This window comes from Musca vetustissima, unplaced genomic scaffold (genome assembly GCF_032173495.1).
Source record: "Musca vetustissima isolate MV318-11 ecotype Yass unplaced genomic scaffold, APGP_CSIRO_Mvet_v1 utg11960, whole genome shotgun sequence".
Taxonomy (NCBI): Eukaryota; Metazoa; Arthropoda; class Insecta; order Diptera; family Muscidae; genus Musca; species Musca vetustissima.
Window position 1 is genome coordinate 61,036 of NW_026879281.1, and position 19,634 is coordinate 80,669.

The 19,634-nt window shown below is 37.7% G+C and overlaps 1 protein-coding gene across 1 annotated transcript; it reads left to right on the forward strand.

The window, feature by feature from the left end:
• Nucleotides 1-8,327: 8,327 nt before the first annotated feature.
• Nucleotides 8,328-13,662, forward strand: LOC133324094 (ATP-dependent DNA helicase Q5-like). Its single transcript, XM_061532980.1, has 4 exons — nucleotides 8,328-8,445; nucleotides 8,514-9,839; nucleotides 9,907-11,730; nucleotides 13,525-13,662. The coding sequence occupies exons 1-4, from the start codon at nucleotides 8,328-8,330 to the stop codon at nucleotides 13,620-13,622; spliced, it is 3,366 nt and encodes a 1,121-aa protein (XP_061388964.1). The 3' UTR covers nucleotides 13,623-13,662.
• The last annotated feature ends 5,972 nt before the right edge of the window (nucleotides 13,663-19,634 follow it).

The following is a 19,634-nucleotide window of genomic DNA, read 5'->3' on the forward strand; positions in this document are numbered from 1 at the left end:
TCCAGATCTTAGTTGTGCCAATACCACTCTGGTTTGTCGATTTAGCTGCTGCTCTTTTGCAGCTATCATAGGCGGATGATCTCCGAGGATGGTATTCACACAATATTCTTGAACTTCTTCCTCAAATGCATCCGTGTGAATACGATTCAATCGTGCTTGATAGGCCTTTTTATCTAGAGGCTCCCTTTTGTACCTTTAGACCTCTCTCTTCAGATCATGAAGATCCTTCCTGACATGCCTGGGTGGTGGGTACCAATCCATTAGGTAACGGTTTGGATGGCAACTCCTATAACACCCAAGCAGGTGTTGCATCGACAACTTCTTGTTGTGTTGACGTCATGAGGAGAGACCCTGTTGCAGTCCTCAGGGCGGCATTCTGGCAGGATTGAAGACTTTTCCACTGCGTTGCACTGACGTTAGCGGACCACACTGGCGCCGCATAGTTCACCACAGAACGGCCTATTGCTGTATAATAGCCTAGACAGACGACAGCCTTAATTTGCATTAACAGCCTTAATTCAAATTAACTTGTACATTATCCTCATTTTTATGTGTTGTTAATGCACAAAATCAAACTGAATTTATACTGAATTAAGCAATTTCAGTATGGCAATGCTGTAGAAAATAAATTGATTGTTGTCAAATTTGTTTACGTTTACGAAAATAAAAATTAAAAATAGAGGCAAAATTCAACATTTCTTCAAATTTGGAGCTGTTTTATCTTCATTATAGCTGTTAGTTTTCCTTCCTGCCATGTATCAATTTCAAAAAGATGTAATCCTAAAAAATATTGTAAAGAAATGTCAATATTTTCTTCCTACACACAGACAAACAATAGTTTTGAAACAAAAAACTGGTTCATAAATGCAGAAACTCTCGTCTGTCAGGGGTAAATTTTAATTCAAATTAAGAACTTTTTAATGCAAATTAAGGCTGTCGTCTGTCTATGGTATAAGTCGTTAACAAGGTTTCCTTGTCAGCTCCCCAATTGCTGCCGGCTAGTGACTTGAGAACCTTGTTTCTGCTCCTGACTTTAACGTAAATAGCTGTGGCATGCGCGGACGACTTGTAGAGACTATGTGACCCATAAAACCTTGGGGTAATTAGTGGTCGGAATTATGGACCCCTCGCTGTCCATGTGGTATACAGTGTGGCCGTTGACTTAATAGCGGATATTTCCAAATTCCTCGACCGGAAAAAGCCTGGGATATCCACGAGATACTGGTTCAGCCTCTCGCAAATGTCATCAATTTTAGGTCCTGACGCCATAATCATACAATCATCCGCATATGTTACGATCTTTATGCCATCCGGTGGGCGTGGAATTCCTGAGAGGTAGATGTTAAATAGTTCCGGAGATAACAACCTTCCTTGGGGAACTCCCTGTTTAACTCTACGGGCCTTTGACTTCCTGTCTCTGAATTCCACGTACGACTGGCGTCCAAACAAATATTTCACGATCCAACGTTTCAAACTTGGGTGGAGGGTTATTCTCTCGACGTCCTCGAACAGCTTAGCGTGACTGATGGTATTAAATGCCTTTGATAGGTCCAGCGCCAACATGACTGTCCTGTTACACGGCCTCTTCTGGTTGAGTCTTTCCGCTATGTGTGTGGAAATGGCGCGCAAAGCTGTTGTTGTGCTATGCTGCTTCCGGAACCCATGTTTATGATCAGCAACTGAGTAGCATTCACGAATGCTAGAGAGTAGTAAAGCCTCAAGTGTCTTAGCTACTGGCGACAAAAGTGAGATCGGCCTGTATGACTCACCCTTGCCTGGCTTCAGTAGCGGGACCACCCTGCCCATTTTCCAGGCATCGGGAACTACTAGAATGGCTAACGACAAGTTGTGGACTTTCGTAAGGTATTCTACTCCTGGCTCATCAAGCTGCTTCAACATCACCATGGAGATTCCATCTGGACCAAACGTCTTGGATGATTTCGCGTTCCTGATGACACTTGCAATCCTCCTCCACTTGAAGAGAGCGTATACGGCGCAATACCCTTCTCTTCGCCCGGTCACTCTCGGGGTGCTCTATAAACTGCCGGTTGAAATAACACGCGCACCTCTTCGGATCAGTCACCTCAACGCCGTTGAATGAGACATCCTTCTTTCCAGGGTTCGAGAGCGACTTAACCGTTGCCCACAATTTACTCACTCCGGTACTAATGTTGCAATACTTCAAATGTTCTAGCCACTTTTCCGCTAATGTCGCCGACTAACCTGTTCACATCCAACGTCAGTTCTCTGACTTTGGGGTTAGTACGGCGAAGCTCATCACGCTCATTCGCTAATCCCGCTACCTCTGCTGGGAAGTTTGATCTTAGTTCGGCTGAAGCTTTCAGGATGACCTAATATATCGGCCGTGTCTTCCATATTTAAAAATGTTTAATAATTACCCATGTGTAAACTCATACTTGACATATACTGTGCGTTATTCGTATTGAACTTCGTTTATAGTACGTTTACATTATACCGGATTTCGTTAACCCAGTGGGTTATAATTGTCAATTCCATTGTATATATGTCAAATAAATCCTCATAATGTAGGTTAACCCGATACAAAGTTCTAATGTATAAGTTAATAAAAAGACTTGTGTGCCTTTTGGTGAGTTAGAATGAACTAACTTCTTTATTCAAATCAAAAACTTATTCTACTTAAACTAAACAAATCAAAATTGCTGACAATACGCTGACACTACACTTCCCATGGTCACGCCACCAGACGTAACACGACTCCATGCTAAGCACACAACAGTCAACCAAGCAAAGCTCACAAAGGCAACATTGTTGCCTGTTAGTTTGGCAGGGATGTGCTAACTACCCCCTCACTTAAGTGAAGGCCGTCCTCGGTCTTCTTTATAGCCATTGCTACGGCAGATTTAAAATCTCGCTGTTCTCTCTTCTTCACCCTACGCTTAATGAGGCACAATATGGAATAGAGTAATCCGATACTCATAAAAACAACACAACCAACTAATATTGGCCGCACTTTTGCATCTCTTTCAAGTTCGCCAATATATTGTAAGTTTTGCAAGTTCATCTCATGGACAGATGATAAACTTAAAATTTCGCTGTGGTTGTTTATAATAATTGAGGGAAATGATGGTGTTCCTGGTTTCCGCATATCAATGTTGTTTTTATTTACGAACAGCGTACCATTGACAGTCACATTTTTTTCAAAAGTTATTAGGAATGTGCCGTTTATGTTTCTTACATTTTCGGTTGCTTCTTTCACTTCTGCAATAGCGTCATTCACAATGACAATTCCATCATCGATTTCTGCCACTTTTTCAAGATTATTGCTTTGCGTATTACAGTGTGCTGATTTACCCGATATGAGTTGTTGAGCGCAGGTTGACTCTGGCATCAGTTGACAATAGGTTGAAGATATTGCGTGCTTGCAATCTGTTGCTGAATAAGTCTTTCCTTCACAGTCTACCACAGTGTTGGTGTCAGCGAATTGAATAATTTTATTGAAGTGGGGAACTGGGAATAAAGAAATTTTCTGACATGTTCGTATTGGAATGGGATATCTAATGATAAAATGCAAACAAAATTCATTTGATATTACTTTTACTTTAGACAAATACATTAGTTCTGATATGGTAAAATCTGTGTATTGCTCATTGATCTGATTTTTTATAAAAATTTTTAAATCATCCTGGTCCAAAACTGTGGGATTTATAATATTGATTTTAGCCAAAGTTACAGATAAAATTATATTTTGTAATTCCATAAGCAGCATTCTGTTTCTAGCCATTAAAATTTCAAAAAGTTTAACAGTATCAATTTGTTCCTTTCGTTCGGTATTTAAGATCGTGTTTACTGCATTGGTCAACTTTTCTATTTGGATCTGTATTTTCGTATTTATTTCTATTTGTCTGTTGTTGGAATCTACGAGTTGTTTCTCGACAAATTTGACATCCTCCCAGTCATCGGCATCTGGTGTACCGGCAATAACCTTCAGTGCTGTGCCTATAAGATTGATGCTTCTCGCATGCCGATGATGTACGGTGAGTGTTGTTAAAAGAGTATCAATATGCAATACATCGGCCTCCAATATCTTTTTAACATGCGTCTGAGGGAAGATCTGTATTGCGTTTTTTGTATCGTCTAATATCTCGGAATACGTTGTAAGGTTTGTCGTATGTCTTAAGTACCCATATTTGTTCCATATAATCGCGTTCCCGTCCAAAATTGGAATATAATCGGAATGAGAATAATCAATAATCTTTGCAAATGTGAGGTTTATCATAAGAAGCAATTGTAGTGTTAGCCTGCGTAAAGAAAAATAAAAGGTAGACGAAGAAACATTTAGACATCTTATTGAAAGGATTATCTTAGGTTGTCCTTATGGACCACCCTCCCCTTTATTAGGACAGTTGTCCCCATGTCTGCTTCAACAGTAGCTTCTTCATAAAGTGGGGTCATTTTATTTCCAAGTCTACGATTATTCTTAACAAAGACTTTGTCTCCCACGTTATAAACTTTGTCATAACGACTTTTGTTGAAGTATTGTAACTGCCTGTTTTGCGCGTTACAGATTCGCTCTTTAATCTTTTCTCTTACTTCAGAAGGTGTAGAATGTATCGTATCAATAGGTCTCTCATTCGTGACAGAATGAATTGTCCGGTTATATTCTATGGTCGATTGTAAGATGAGTTCGACAGTGTCATCGATCTTCCTTTCTATTTTTAGGCATCTTGCGATTTCGGCAAGAGTGCTGTGAAATCTCTCTACCTGCCCGTTTGATGTGCTGTGTAGAGGAGGTGAATTGACAATTTCGACATTAAACCTGTTTTTCAGAATTGATCTGATAGTCTCGGAGTTTAAAGACCTCTCATTGTCACAATAGACAATTTTGGTGTTTGGAAAAATATTCATTAATTGGAGAATCGGTTCTCTTATGTCCAGAATTGTTCTGGTGGCTATTGGCTGTACCACTGCGAATTTTGAGAATTTATCCACGCACGTTAAGAAATGTTTTTTATCAGTTGAATAAATGTCAATATGTAGAATTTCACCGGCATATGAAGGAACTATTGTCTCTCCTATAACATGTTTCTCTGGGTGTCGATTGTATTTAGCTTTTGAACAGGTTTTGCAGTTTGCAACAACCTCATTCGCTATTTTTACCATTTTGGGGAAATAGTATTCCGAAAGGATTTGTTTAACGTTCTCTTGAGCTGCCCGATGAGCTCTATTGTGTTCACTTACAACAATTTCTCTCTGATCGCATTGATTGAAGATGTCAGCGACAAATTTACTACAAAATCTGAACTTTGTTGAAGGAAACATTTTAATCAAATCATGTTGAATGTGAGCCAACACAGGTAGGTCGCAATGAATGGCATTTACTACTTCAGTATTGACTGCATCAACAAGTTTAGCCAGTATTTCGTTTTTATCCCCGAATTCTATGATATGTCTCGTTTTGTTTCCGAAAAGTATAAAATTTCGAGTGGCGGGAAATTCTGCCTCTTCCAGAATGATTTGGTTGCGGAAACAATTGACCGGTTTGTCTGAGCTTTCCATAGTGTAGGTGTATGACTCCTCACTATGAACTGTTGCCATGTCTGACGAATTTTCGTTCTCTAATGCATAGACGACTTGCCTTGATAGCGCATCTGCAACTTGATTTTCTTTTCCTGGTTTATAATATAAGTTTGCATTATGTTCATCTATAAAAGCTTTCCAGCGCTTAATTTGTGCATTAGGATTACGATCCGAAACTGAATATGTTAACGGTTGGTGGTCAGTGAAGATGTTAAGAGTCTTCACACCATAAAGGTAATGCCTTAGAGTTTTTAGTCAGGGTACATCAACAGGACGTCTTCTGAACATAGAATATTTTTTAATTTGTAAAATGCATCCAGTTGGAAGGCATTAAGATTGATGATAACCTTTTTGGATTTGGTTGCAGGAATTTTTCCGTTTTCTCCTTTTAAATTATCGGTTAAAGGTTTTGCAATTTTGGCAAAGTCCCTTATAAAACATCGGTAATAGTTCGCTAGCCCAAGAAATGATCTCAAAGCGAACAACGTCGTTGGTTCTGGGAAATTTTGTATGGCACTTATCTTTGATGGTGCCGTTTTTATACCTTCTTTTGATACGACAAAGCCAAGGTATTCAACTTCGGATTTAAAAAAATTTGACTTTTCAATAGAGACTCTCATGTTTGCATCGAGCAGTTTCCTAAGAACACAGTCGATATGTTTTACATGATTCTCTTTGATACGACAAAGCCAAGGTATTCAACTTCGGATTTAAAAAAATTTGACTTTTCAATAGAGACTCTCATGTTTGCATCGAGCAGTTTCCTAAGAACACAGTCGATATGTTTTACATGATTCTCTTTGGTTTCTGAAAAAACAACTTTTTTATTTCTGAGTTTACAAATTCAGATACCCCCATTGGGTATGGATATAGTTTAGAGTAAATTGGTTCTTCGTTCTCCATGTTAATAGTAGCAACGATATTTGTGTTGTAAGGTAGTGCTTCTTTAGGATCAGCAAAAACCTTCATTCGTTTTTTTAATATTTTCTGAAAATCCGCCTTAACTGCGAAAGGCACATCAATCTTATCAATTTCTATAAAATTAACATCTTTACATTCAAAAAATTCAATAAGTTCAGAGCCAGAATTATGTAGGATGACTCCTTTATTTAGGTCAATGTTTGCATTGATTTGTTTTAATAGGTCTAAGCCCACAATAGCGTCAAATGTTGTTAAAGTTGGCAAAATGAAAAATGTAGAGTTCATGCCGAATAAATTTACAAAACATTTTTTGTTTAATAGGTGTTTGTCCATTGACAGAGTGAACCGAGAAAGGAGTACTTACAGGAATTATATGTTGAAAGGATTAATAATTTCCTCATTTTAGTCTCGGCGGAAATAAAATAAACATATTTCAGCTAACAAACACTGATAAAATTAAACAAAGAAAAATCTCCAACTAATTAAAAATTAAACAAAAAATACAAATAAAAAATAAAACAAACTGCCTAAAAGAAAAGCAAAAAAGAAGTCATTTGTCATGTCAAAGTGGTAGAAGGGAGAGGCAGTTGGAAAAAAGTTTAATAGTTGTGCAAGAATTTACAAAGAAACAAACCAACAACAACGAAATGGAAGTGTTTCTCCTATGGAAATGGACGACAATTTTCTTGATAGATCGTCGACTTTTTTGTCGACTTCTGATTTATGTGTCTGAATCGCTGCACGTACAGCAGATTCTATCAATTTTGAAATTTCGTCCGCGTTCATAATATCTTTTTTTATAGAAAAGTTGGTATAACACAATCTTAATCACTTCACAGAAATTGAAATATTTTAAATACGCACTATACGAAGTAAAAAAAAAAAAAAATCTCTCTTGATATTTTCACCTGTTTTTGGACACACAATTTTTCGACAAAAATTTTTTTAAATTCAATGAGTAATACACTTACATGACTTTGTTTTATATTATAATATGTTAGTGAATCCTTAGAGCTTCTTAGGGCGTCTTTTCTAGAGTGTAGAGCTTATCCCTTTTGCGTTAGTTGGACGACTTCATACAAAATAGATCCTCCGTTGGGTAGTTTTCGTTCTGGTTTTTGTGTAGACCTTATTCCTTTTGTGCGAGTTGGACGACTTGAGTAGTTTTTGTTCTTGTTTTTGTGCTGAGCTTATTACTTTTGTGCGAGTTGGACGACTTGGGTTGGGTCAGAGATTACTTTTTTCAAAGTAAATCCTTTAAATAAACCCGGTTGGGCGCCAGTTAATAAAAAGACTTGTGTGCCTTTTGGTGAGTTAGAATGAACTAACTTCTTTATTCAAATCAAAAACTTATTCTACTTAAACTAAACAAATCAAAATTGCTGACAATACGCTGACACTACACTTCCCATGGTCACGCCACCAGACGTAACACGACTCCATGCTAAGCACACAACAGTCAACCAAGCAAAGCTCACAAAGGCAACATTGTTGCCTGTTAGTTTGGCAGGGATGTGCTAACTTATATGCCGTTCTAAATGGCCGTTAAAACATGATATTAGTTATCGATTGCCATTATTGCCGACTTGCGGTACCCCTAATCGGCAATTCTCTCATGCCTCTTTCTCAACAATACGCTTCTTCAAACGCTATCCTTCACACTTCATTCGTAAATTTTCCGCTTTCCTCTTTAAGTGTCTTCTTTATCAGCCATTCCGCCTTCCGCGCCATTTGTAGTAGCTGGAACGCTTTTAATTTTAGTTTGTTTGCGTAAAAGGATGCAATAAAACGCGGTAAATTTTTCATCATTGAGATTTTCACAATTCACTTAGGAAACGCTCGCCAAAATGAGTAGTAAGGACGATGGGTCGGAGGAGCGTATGTACGAATATCTGGAGAAGTTCTTCGGCCACAAGGAATTCAAGTCGGAGTTGCAGAAAAAGGCTGTGAAGAGTGCCGTCAAAAGTGAGTACAACAGCAAAAGATAAGGCCGAGTAAATAAATCCGAAATAAATGTTTCCATTTGTTATTGTTTATTGCAATTTTGATAACAGAGAAACGTGATGTCTACGTGAGCATGCCCACTGGTTCCGGCAAGTCACTGTGCTTCCAACTTCCGGGACTGATGTGTGATGGCCAGGTGACAATTGTATTCTCACCTTTACTGGCGTTGATCAAGGATCAAATCGACCACTTGGGCAAGCTGAAGATTCAAGCGGATTCATTGAATTCCAAAATGGGTGTAAAGGAACGCGAACGTGTGGTCACCGACTTGAAGTCTGTCAGACCCAACATTAGATTCCTGTACATAACACCCGAACAGGCAGCTACACAAGGATTCCAGGACATATTGGCACATATGGTAAAGTATGATAAGGTTGCCTATTTTGCAGTGGACGAGGCTCATTGTGTCAGTCAATGGGGTCATGATTTTCGACCGGATTACCTTAAATTGGGCAAGCTGAGATCACAGTATCCATCCATAGTGTGGTTGGCACTGACTGCCACTGCATCGAAACAGGTGCGAGAGGATATATTTAAGCAGCTGCATTTGAAGGAACCCATTTCGAAGTTCATTACACCCAGTTTTCGCAAAAATCTCTTTTACGATGTGGTCTTTAAGAATTCCATCGAAGATGATTTCCAACATTTGGCTGGATTTGCCCGGCATTGTCTGGGCGATGAAGAGGAATTCGAAAAGGTGGCACCTGCCAAGCGTGGTTGCGGCATTATTTACTGCCGAACGCGCGAAAATGTTGAACGCGTTGCAATTGGGGTGACGCGGCAGGGAATTAGTGCTATTGCCTATCATGCCGGTCTTAAAGGTTCCGAGCGTGTTGAAGCCCAAGAGAAGTGGATGTCTGGGGAGTGTCCCATTATTGTGGCCACCAACAGTTTTGGCATGGGTGTGGATAAGCCCTCGGTGCGTTTTGTCATACACTGGGATGTGCCACAAAATGTTGCTGCCTATTATCAGGAATCTGGTCGCGCTGGTCGTGATGGCAAGAAATCATATTGTCGCCTGTATTATGGTCGTGATGATGCCCGTTCAATACGTTTCCTTTTGCAAAACGACATCAATCGGACACGCTCTTCGACATGCTCGGGTAAACAGGAAATGGCCGAGAGGGCAATGAAGAATTTCGATGATATTGTATCCTTCTGCGAGATGATGCAGTGTAGGCATAAATTATTCTCGGACTACTTTGGAGATCCCACACCTCAGTGTGAGGACAGATGTGATGTCTGTAAGAATCCCAAGAAAATGGAAAAGGCCTTGTTGACGTTTCAACGTTTGTGCATGGACAGTGTCTTTAAGACGGGTATTTCTTTGGAGGATAGTTCTGATTTGTATGAAGGTAGGTGAATGGCATATCGACTTCTTTATGAAAATTATATAATCCACTCTTAATTTGTTGCGATTAGGTGGTCGGGCTGCAGTAAAAAGAGCGGCAGAGGACTATGAAGAAGACGATGATGATGAAGGCTCGGGAGGTGTTAGTCATGCTCAGTTAGCCAAAAAGGCTAAAAAGGAAACCGAAGATTTCATTCGCAAACAATTTCAACTACGCAAATGCTTGGATGCGGCTCGAGAATTGGAACATGAAGCTGGAACTGAAATCACAAGAGTACATCAAGCCCAAGCTACCACTACTAAGGTGGCCGGCTTAAAGATATCGATGCGTGAAAACTATCTAACCGCTCTCGTTGAAGCGCTCAAAAATAATGTAAAGGAAAGCGAAGAAGATAAACCCAAAAGTTATTTAGTGCAAAAGGATTTCGAAGCCATTGCAGCTGATATTGAATATGAATGCTTCTCCAAGCAGAAGGTGGCTAATATGTATCGGCATTCAGTGGCCAAGGAATTGTCCGCCATTAAACAATTAACCTCTAAGAAACGTTTAATGCCGGTACTCATGGATTATGTACCGAAACCGGAGAAAAAGAAGAGCGTTTGGAACGGTGGTAGTGTGGAATATTTTGAACGCAAACTCAAGGAACTAGAAGATCAAAGACCCAAATCGAGTGAAAAGAAAGAAATTCCTAAGGCCCTTAAAGCCCCCAAGAGTTATAAACATGAGTCAGGAAAACAAACAACCATTGGTTCATTTTTCACCAAGAGCAAAAGTAGATCGGAAGATGAAGAAGAAGCGGACGAAACATCACTTTCATCCATATCCGATGACAAGGAAATGGAGGAGAAATTTGACATAAAGAAAATCAAAGAAGAATGGTCTGATGTGGAGAGTAGTGAAGCCAGTTTGGATAATAAATTAACGGAAAAGGATGACCACCAACACGACAGGGATGCAGATCGTGACGTAAAGCAAGAAAGCAATGAAGACAATTTAGAAAATCTCATTTCTAAAGAACAAAAGCTCAAACAGGAAATAGAAAAATTGGAAAAAGAAGAATTGGAAGCCATTAGCAGTGGCGATAGCATTGATAAATATGATACAAAAGAAAATAACGATTACAATTCGAGTTCAAAAAGTTCAAATACATCGTCGTCTTATGACAAATATGGTACACATGTTAAATCAAAAAGGACATCACATTATAATCGGAATTCTCGAGATAAATACCAGAGTCACATCATTTATAAAACCAATGAGAACAATGATAATATTGCAGAACAAGAGGAGGAGGAAGATGACGAAAATGAAAACGAGGACACCAACGATGATGGCACTTTACATCCCGTAACAAAAGAAATTGAAAAAATCCTAAGTGCCAGTGAAAAGAAAACTTTGGAAGCTGCAATCCTAGGCAAAGACAAATCAAAAGATAAATCATCTTCAAAATCAGAAACAAAGTCATCCTCCACGTCGTCGTCGGCATCATCCTCGACTGCTGATAAATCGAAAACAACCGAACAAAGCTCAACATCACAAAAAACTTCATCATCATCTAAAAACACATCCAGTTCATCATCATCAACTTCCCGCTCTCATTCAACATCAAATGTTTCTTCAAGTTCCTCGACAACAGCAACAAAATCTCAGTCACAAAATCATCAACGAGAATCGTCTAGTACGTCAAAAACACTTGCCGCATCATCATCATCGTCGTCGTCAGCGACAAAATCATCACAAAGTGAACGTCATCAGGCCTATAAACAAAAGACAGATGTTAGCAAAACCGTTGTTGACTACTTAAATCCCTACTATAAGCGTAAAATTGCTACCAAAGAATTATTTAAAGTTCTCGCCAAGCGTATAACTACTCGTGTTATTGATGGTAAATTGGGTGAGTTTAGACACAAAGTCTTAAATCAATTTTATTTATTTTCCAAATCGGCATAAGAGGACTACTTGGGAACCATTTAATCTTCTGCAAATAAAAGAAATTAATGTAATTAGTCCATGGATTCTACCACAATTATTCTGCCAGACTAAGGTTACAACAAATTTTTTCCGGGAGAAAAATCCCAAACTATGCATTTACAGTCGAATTGTGATGGCATCTTCCTAGGCAAATACGTTTGAATATAGCGCGAAAAAGGTCCCTTCTTAACTTCAATACGAATCCAAGTTCTGAAGTTGAAAATTGTCAGAAGAATGCTTCTCGGATCACAGAATGATATCTTTCCAAATTTCCAATGAAGGACAAACTGGAACAAATTCAATGCAAAAACAGCACAGGAACACGTGGACTAATTCTGGTTTAGTGACTCTGGACACTCATTTTCCAGGGAGTAGAGACTTGGGTACGGACGATCAATTGCTTCATCACATTCAACCTCAATCCTTGTCAAATGAAGCTCTGATAGAAGACCTAACACTTAACACTTTTCAACTCTACAAATCTCCTGGACCTGATGGTATAATACGTGCAATGTTGCAGAATGTCTCATAGAAGTCCTTAAAAACATTGAGAAGATTTGGGGACTGTCAACGCTCATCGTACACTGGCTTTACGGTTCAGTTGTCCTTATCATTCTTACTTATGGCTGTCTCGACGCAACTGGGAGGCACATTTAAAATAACAATAACAAGTCCTAGGCGGGTCTGCTTCCTCCTCAAGGATGGAAGAAGGCACAGTTTTTCTGCGAAGAATTTTCAATTTTGAACTCATATAAACTAAATAACAATTGTAGCGGTTTTCAAACAGAGATTTTAGCAATCCTGAAACCGGTGACTATATTTGTTAATAGTCAATCGGCACTTAAAGCAATCAAGTCGTGGATTATAAATTCTAGGGTAGTTCATGATTGTAAATTAGCTCTGCGGGATATTCTGCAATTTGTTAGGCTTTTTTGGGTTCCAGGTCATAGTGACATTAAGGGGAATGTAGTAGCTGATGAGCTTGGTCTATGTGGATCGCAGTCAATCGATTTAACTATTGATGACACCGTTAGACCTCCAGCTACCTACATACTTTTTTTTTTTTTTTTGGCAAAATCCGCAAGTTTTACGAGAAGAAAGTACCAATAATATGAAATGGGGAATTTAGTTATAGAACCTCGAAATCTATCTGGCCAGAATCAGATCTCTTTTTTGAAGATTGGATATTAATGAGGTGGATTATTCCCGTATATTTTAAGATGATGAGAAAATTGAAACTATCGAACATCTCATTTGTCGATGCCCCATACTTCGATGAGAAGGCATAAACATATTGAGATTCTCCAAAATGGTTATGGGGCCTATTTTGGAGAAATATGTGAGCGTTTCTATCTCGAAATTGACATGGTTGAATTAACATATTTAATCTTCTACGAATTTTCTATCGCTATTATTTTTTCATCTTTCAGCTCAAACCTATGGATGTATGTAGACTCGATTTCTCCGGCTACCCTCTTCCAACCCTTTTGCCGTTAATAAATTAATGGATTTGTCCCCAATTATTTTTTTTTATGTTTCTTCATGCTTTTTAGGAAAGACATTTCCGGCAAGCATGAAACCTGTACTATTTTACTTTAGTGTGGTTATTTTCGAAAAGAATTTGAACTTAAAAATACTGCCTTCAGCCTTGGCTTTTAAATAAAAATGTATATTAAATAATCTTAAATCAAATTTATAATTTCTTTTTACTTTTCAGCCGTTGCCGATTGCAAAGGATATATTCGTGACACTTTTCATAAGCTAAATATGATTGCCGAAGATTCTGATATTGATAAACATTTTCCAGTGGCGTAAATCGAATGACTACTGGCATCACCATGATCATTATCTTCCCTTCCCCTCAACTTCCAATGGTTTTGAATTTCTATTATTATTATTACACAATACTTCCTATGTGTTTTTCTGTTTTAAGAATTTACCTTATGTCATAAATGTTGTAACTTTTATTATTATTATTTTTATATTTTTAAGAAATATTATACGCGCTCACGCGTTTGTTGTATACGCAGCAATCAACCACTAACACTAATCCCACTATTTCGTTTTGTTACGAAAATTCGTTATTGATTTTTTAAAGTTTTTTAAACAATTTTTTATTGATGTTCTATACTCTTTTTACATATACCTACATATATTTAAAAACAAAATATGCAATACCATTAATTATAATTCGATTCGATTCATATGCAAATATTGGTATTGCAATGAAGTGAAGTGCTTATAAATTTAATTAAATACCAATTATCATCATACCCACATAATACTATACACCAACAACTATGTTTTACATAATGTAAATTACAAACCAATATATAAATATATTTTAATAAAAGCATATTTTCATATATGTGCATGTACTCGCAGTAAATTGTTTGCTTATTTATTTCATTGGATTTTTCGTTGAAGAACTGAAACCCGAAATGTCACTTCAGTCCTACAGGCGGAGGTTCAGGCTATAACGGAGTGTCTGAATTGGTTATGTGCAAATTCTGGTCATAATATAATAAATAATAAAGATAGTGAACAAGCTATAAAAACTATAACCTGTAACAGTTAAATCGAAAACTGTATTAGAATGTATAGAAACCACAAATAATTTCTCGTGACATTGACTCGTACGAATCATATGGGTACCGAGTCACACAGGAATAATAGGAAACGAGATAGCAAATGAACTCACCAGAAGTGCAAAAAGGAGATTATCAGGCTTGAAGAGGGATCGATTTTTGTATTAAATTAAGCCTTATATAGTTATTTAATTTTCAACGTCTGTTAGTGGAGACAAAGATGTGAAGGTGACTCAAGTAGAGGCATCTCCATGGAATCAAAAGCAATGAACAATTAATATGATTGATAAGTTAGAACGAAATTTTATGAGTCCATCAAGGACACTGAAATATCTTGGCCAAATTCATGGGTGGTATGAGGTTAAGTCCAATTTTGAAATGATCTGGGATGTTCGCCACAGTCATCATTAATTTTTTATTCATAGCTTTATATCTTCGATTGGAGCTTACTGGTCAAATAAAAATTGAGGTACTACGTCTAGTTCATTTTACCAAGTTCTCGCTTTCTCGGAGTACAACTTGCCATGATGCGGCTGAAGTCATTTGAATTTGTATAAGCAAAAGTTGAATATGAAATCCATCAGATTATTGCATACTTTCAGGCGCTAATCATTTTAAATTTATACGTCATACGCTCGCACAACATATTACGTTCTGACGCAATGCGATTCCGTTACATTACGTACAACACTAATCGCAATCATATTTTGATTTTCGTTGTTTATTTAACGGTACCGCCAGATTTAAATTGCCAATTGAAGATAATATGCCCAATTAAAACGTCTGAAGTGTGTCAAATGCCACAGCGTTACTTCTTAAATATTACAACCTCTGGCAAGCAGCACTTGGGGAGCTGACAAAGACATCTTGTTAACCACATACGTGGCAAATGGGCGGTCGGTGGTAAACTATGCGGTGATCAGCCAACTTTAGTACAACGCAATGGAAAAATCTTCAATCCTGCAAGAATGCCGCAATAAACACTGCAACAGAGTATTTCCACATGACTCCAATAGACCACTTACATGAGGAGACTAAGATTCTTCCTGTGTATCATCACAACAAGATGTTGTCGATGCCATATCTCATTGGTTATTATAGAAGTAGTGATCTGGGGAAAAAGTTCCAGAGGTACAAAAGGGAGCATATAGATCAAAAGGATACAGTGTAGGAAGCAATTCAAGAATATAAAGTGAATACAATCTCGGAGATCACCCACCTGCGACAGAAGAGCTATGGTGTAGCCGCCTCAATTCATATTGGGCATGGGGTCCGGCATGAGGTAATGGTCCACATGACATATGGCACGCTACACATCTACAACTGCTCAGACAATCGCCAGATCAAAGATAAAATACACATTAGTATAAGCTGTACAACATTGAAGATATTCCCGTTTGCAAGAAGCTATTCGACACAGAATTGTGCAAAAACAATCATGGAATTTGCGCCATAATAACGCTACACCTAAAGTGGCCCACACACGTCAAACATGTGCGTTCGATCGGTGTGAATCGAAGCAATGTTTGAGGTGTGTGGTACGGTGTTCACACCGATTTGCCAGTGCGCACACCGATCGAAAGAAATTAAAAATTTTTAATTTTTCGTTGTGCGACGCGCACATGTTTGACGTCTGTGGCCTGGTGTGTGGATATTTTCTCATTTCGTGGAGTGCGGATCAGCGGACAAATGCAATACATATGCATTTGGAAGATTTTTTGATGTTTTTACACATATTCTACTGTGTAGCAAATACAAATGATTTTTCCCGGAATAAAATAAAAGTATTTAATACATTTATATTAAATAAAAATATTTTGTCTTTTTTCCGTCATCACTATCGCGGTCCATCTTCACGCTTCAAAAATAAATATGAAATGAAGTTCAATGGATCCGTTTGACGTGTGTGGGCTAGGAGCTTCACACCGATCGAACGCACATGTTTGAGGTGTGTGGCCCACTTAACACATCGTTGCTTGTGAATGAGTTTTTGTCAAAAACAAACCCGTGATAATGTCTCAACCATCGTATTTGGATTTGATCGCCGCAGACTTTTTCCTCTTCCCATGCTTCAACAACCGTATTCACCTGACATGGCGCCCGATGGCTACAACTGAAGAGATAAAAGTACAAGTAAAACTGTCCTTAAATTCATCCGGGGTGAACATTTTTATGCCTAAAATCCATAGGGTAATCTAGGAAAAAACGAAATACCAAACTATAGACACTTATGACGCATGTTTGCAATCCTCAAAATGCCGAATTGTGGAATTACTTGGAACTACACCAAAACTGGCACCTATATTGATCATTTTTGGTTAACTTGTTTGGGATGGATGGTCGGTATAGCGCAGGGTGAATAAAGCCGTGGAACCCAAACACACAATTCCGACGGTAAAGCACGGAGGATGCTCTGTAAGGGTATGGGGCTGTATGAGCGCTGCCCGAGTAGGAAATCTCGTTTTTATTGCAGGAATTATGGATAAGATTTATTACTTAAACATTCTAAAACAACATTTGAAATGTTGTGCTGAAAAATTGGAATTGAAACATTTCAATTTTATGAAGATAACCATTGAGCATGACAGTACAGTCGGACGGAGCACCCTCTTATCCGATTAGAGGTCAACAGCACTTCTTCCTTACACTGACATATTTTCCGAAAAATTTAGTGAAGATTGGTTCATTGGCCGGTATAGTGTATACAAATTATAATGGACAGACGGTCAGGCGGACACACATGTCTAGGTCTACTCAGCTAGTCGAGATATGACGATCGGTATACTTAAAGGTGGGTCTAGGGCCAAAATTTCTCCGTGTTACAAACTCTTGGAGCTGCAGAAAGCTGTAATACCCTGACAACATAATAGTGTAGGGTATAATAACCCAATACACAAGTCCCAGCTAGTTCGAGAATGGATGCTTTATAATTGTCCAAAAGTGATTCAAACATCTTCTCAGTCCTCGGATATGAATCCTACATACTTTTCAATGTGAGGTTGCAATTGCTTTTGTTTAACAATCATTATTTTTATATATAATTCACATACATATTGTTTATTTCATTGCATTAATTTTACGGTCACGGTATATCATTCGTTTTACCGAGCCTTAGAAATTACCTGTAATTTTTACACCGACCCTCATAAATCCGACAATTACAATAACGATAACACGACCAACTGTCTACAATTCGATAAATGTTCACATCATACATCGATTAGTCAAAAAACGATCTGCATTACCCTGAACACAACCAGACCAAGTCAGATAAACTGAAACAACACAACAGTGTGGTCGTGGTACGGTGTATGGTGCGTTTCCTTTAAAATTGTTTTCGGGATTTTTTAGCGTCTCGTTACGGATTTTCCGGTGTAAACAAGACAACAGTTGGAATATTGAGAAGAGAATTTATGATTGTTTTATATTTATAAAATAAATAAAGGAAAATATAACGAAATATTTTATAAAAAAAATAAACTTTGTTTGTTCTCTATGTGTGTGCGTGTGTGCAAAGAAGAAGATCAATTGAATTTTTCCATTTAAGATTGAATAAAATAAAAATTGCATGAAATTGAAATGAAATACGATATGTGATCAAAAAAATAATACCGCCTAACAAGTGCTAAATACGAAGAAGCTGCAAGCAAAAAGCGGGGAACTTTTTTTTTGTTCAAATTAGATAAAGTGATAAAATATCAAAGCAACAAAAATAAACAAAAAAGTGGTGACAGTGAAATAATAATAAAAGGTGTAATAAAAATAAAACGAAAACAACGGCATCATTACATTTTGTTGTTATCAAAATAGTGCAAAGAAATAACAATAACAACCATTAACTATCTACCGGTGTTCTGAACAAAGCTGTTAGAAAGAGGGTGAAGAGAAGAAACCAAAATAAAAATATTAAAAATTTGCCGGTTAAAAAAAACATAACAAACTTTATTGTTGTTTTTGTATCTCAATTATTTTTTGGGAATTCGTTTGACCTCGCCTAGAGTAGAGTGTGCCTTTTCTACCCTTCTCTGCCAGCCAACTAAATAAGCCACCCCTCTGGCAAGTTTGTCTGGCGGCAACAGCCCTTTTGAAGGATTAAAGTTTGTCTGATTTTAATATCAATCGACCGGCAACGTCGACAACGACCATTCAACCCGCAAGGAATATAACAACAAACAATATCAAATCCACCACCTCCTCTTTTTCCTCCTTTCAACGTGTGCTTTTTATTCAATGCTTTCAAACTCGGTTATTTAGTTTTGTGCCGCCGCCGTTGTTGTTCTTTTTTTATTTCTGTTTATATGAACATTTGTGTGTGTGATTTGTTTTCATCGTAGTCTTCTTCGTCATCATCATCGTTGTTGTTTTATTTTGCAACACTTGTTAGTTAACCACATTTTGCCGGCAAAACATAAACGAGTATAGGAACAACAACAATAACAACAAAAACCAACCATAGTAACTTCAGACTTTAGTAACAAAACAAAAACAAAACATCATTAACCTCATGCTCAGCAGTGGCAACAACAATAACAGCAACAATACATTGGCAAACATTGGCAAAGCAAGAACTCTCCTATAAAAGGGCAATAAAAATAACAGCAACAACAATAACATCACACACAACAACACAATAAAAGGAGTCAAAGGGAGAGCACAGCGGCCAGCCACTCAGGCAACCAAAGAGTCCCCCCAGCAACAACAACAAGAACAATATCTCACAACGGCACACGTTTGAGCCACACAACACAAAGAGCAAAGCGAGCGAGAGACAATGCAAAATTGAGCTTGAATTTGATTGGAATTTTGGCACTCACCAAACAAAGAACTAAACTTGCTCTGAGAATTAAATCCCCCCAATAAAATAAAACAAAAAAAAAGTGAATTAAAAAGTTTTTAATTTCTATTTGTTATTATAAAATTAAAATATAAAATAATAAAAACAACAACAAATAATGTTTAATAGAACATTTAATTTAATAAATTATTATTGCAACGACAAAATGAGTTCCTTTAAAGAAGACCGTACCAACAAATCCTTCACCTTTACCTCATCCATTAACAAAAGAAATGCAAATGCTGAAAATGAAGAAGATTTTTTCTCACCCTCCTCATCATCATCGTCATCGCCTCTAAACTGCCTTTATTTTGGAAATAATATTAACCGTCCTTTATTTATAACATTAATTGTTATGTGCTGTCTACTGGCCAATGCCCCATTGGCATGTGGTCAAAATGCTGC

Coding starts and splice junctions, on each gene's coding strand:
- LOC133324094 (XM_061532980.1), top strand. CDS start 8,328: ATGAGTAGTAAGGACGATGGGTCGGAGGAGCGTATGTACGAATATCTG. Junction 8,446..8,513: donor TGTGAAGAGTGCCGTCAAAA/GTGAGTACAACA, acceptor ATTTGTTATTGT/TTATTGCAATTTTGATAACA. Junction 9,840..9,906: donor TAGTTCTGATTTGTATGAAG/GTAGGTGAATGG, acceptor TGTTGCGATTAG/GTGGTCGGGCTGCAGTAAAA.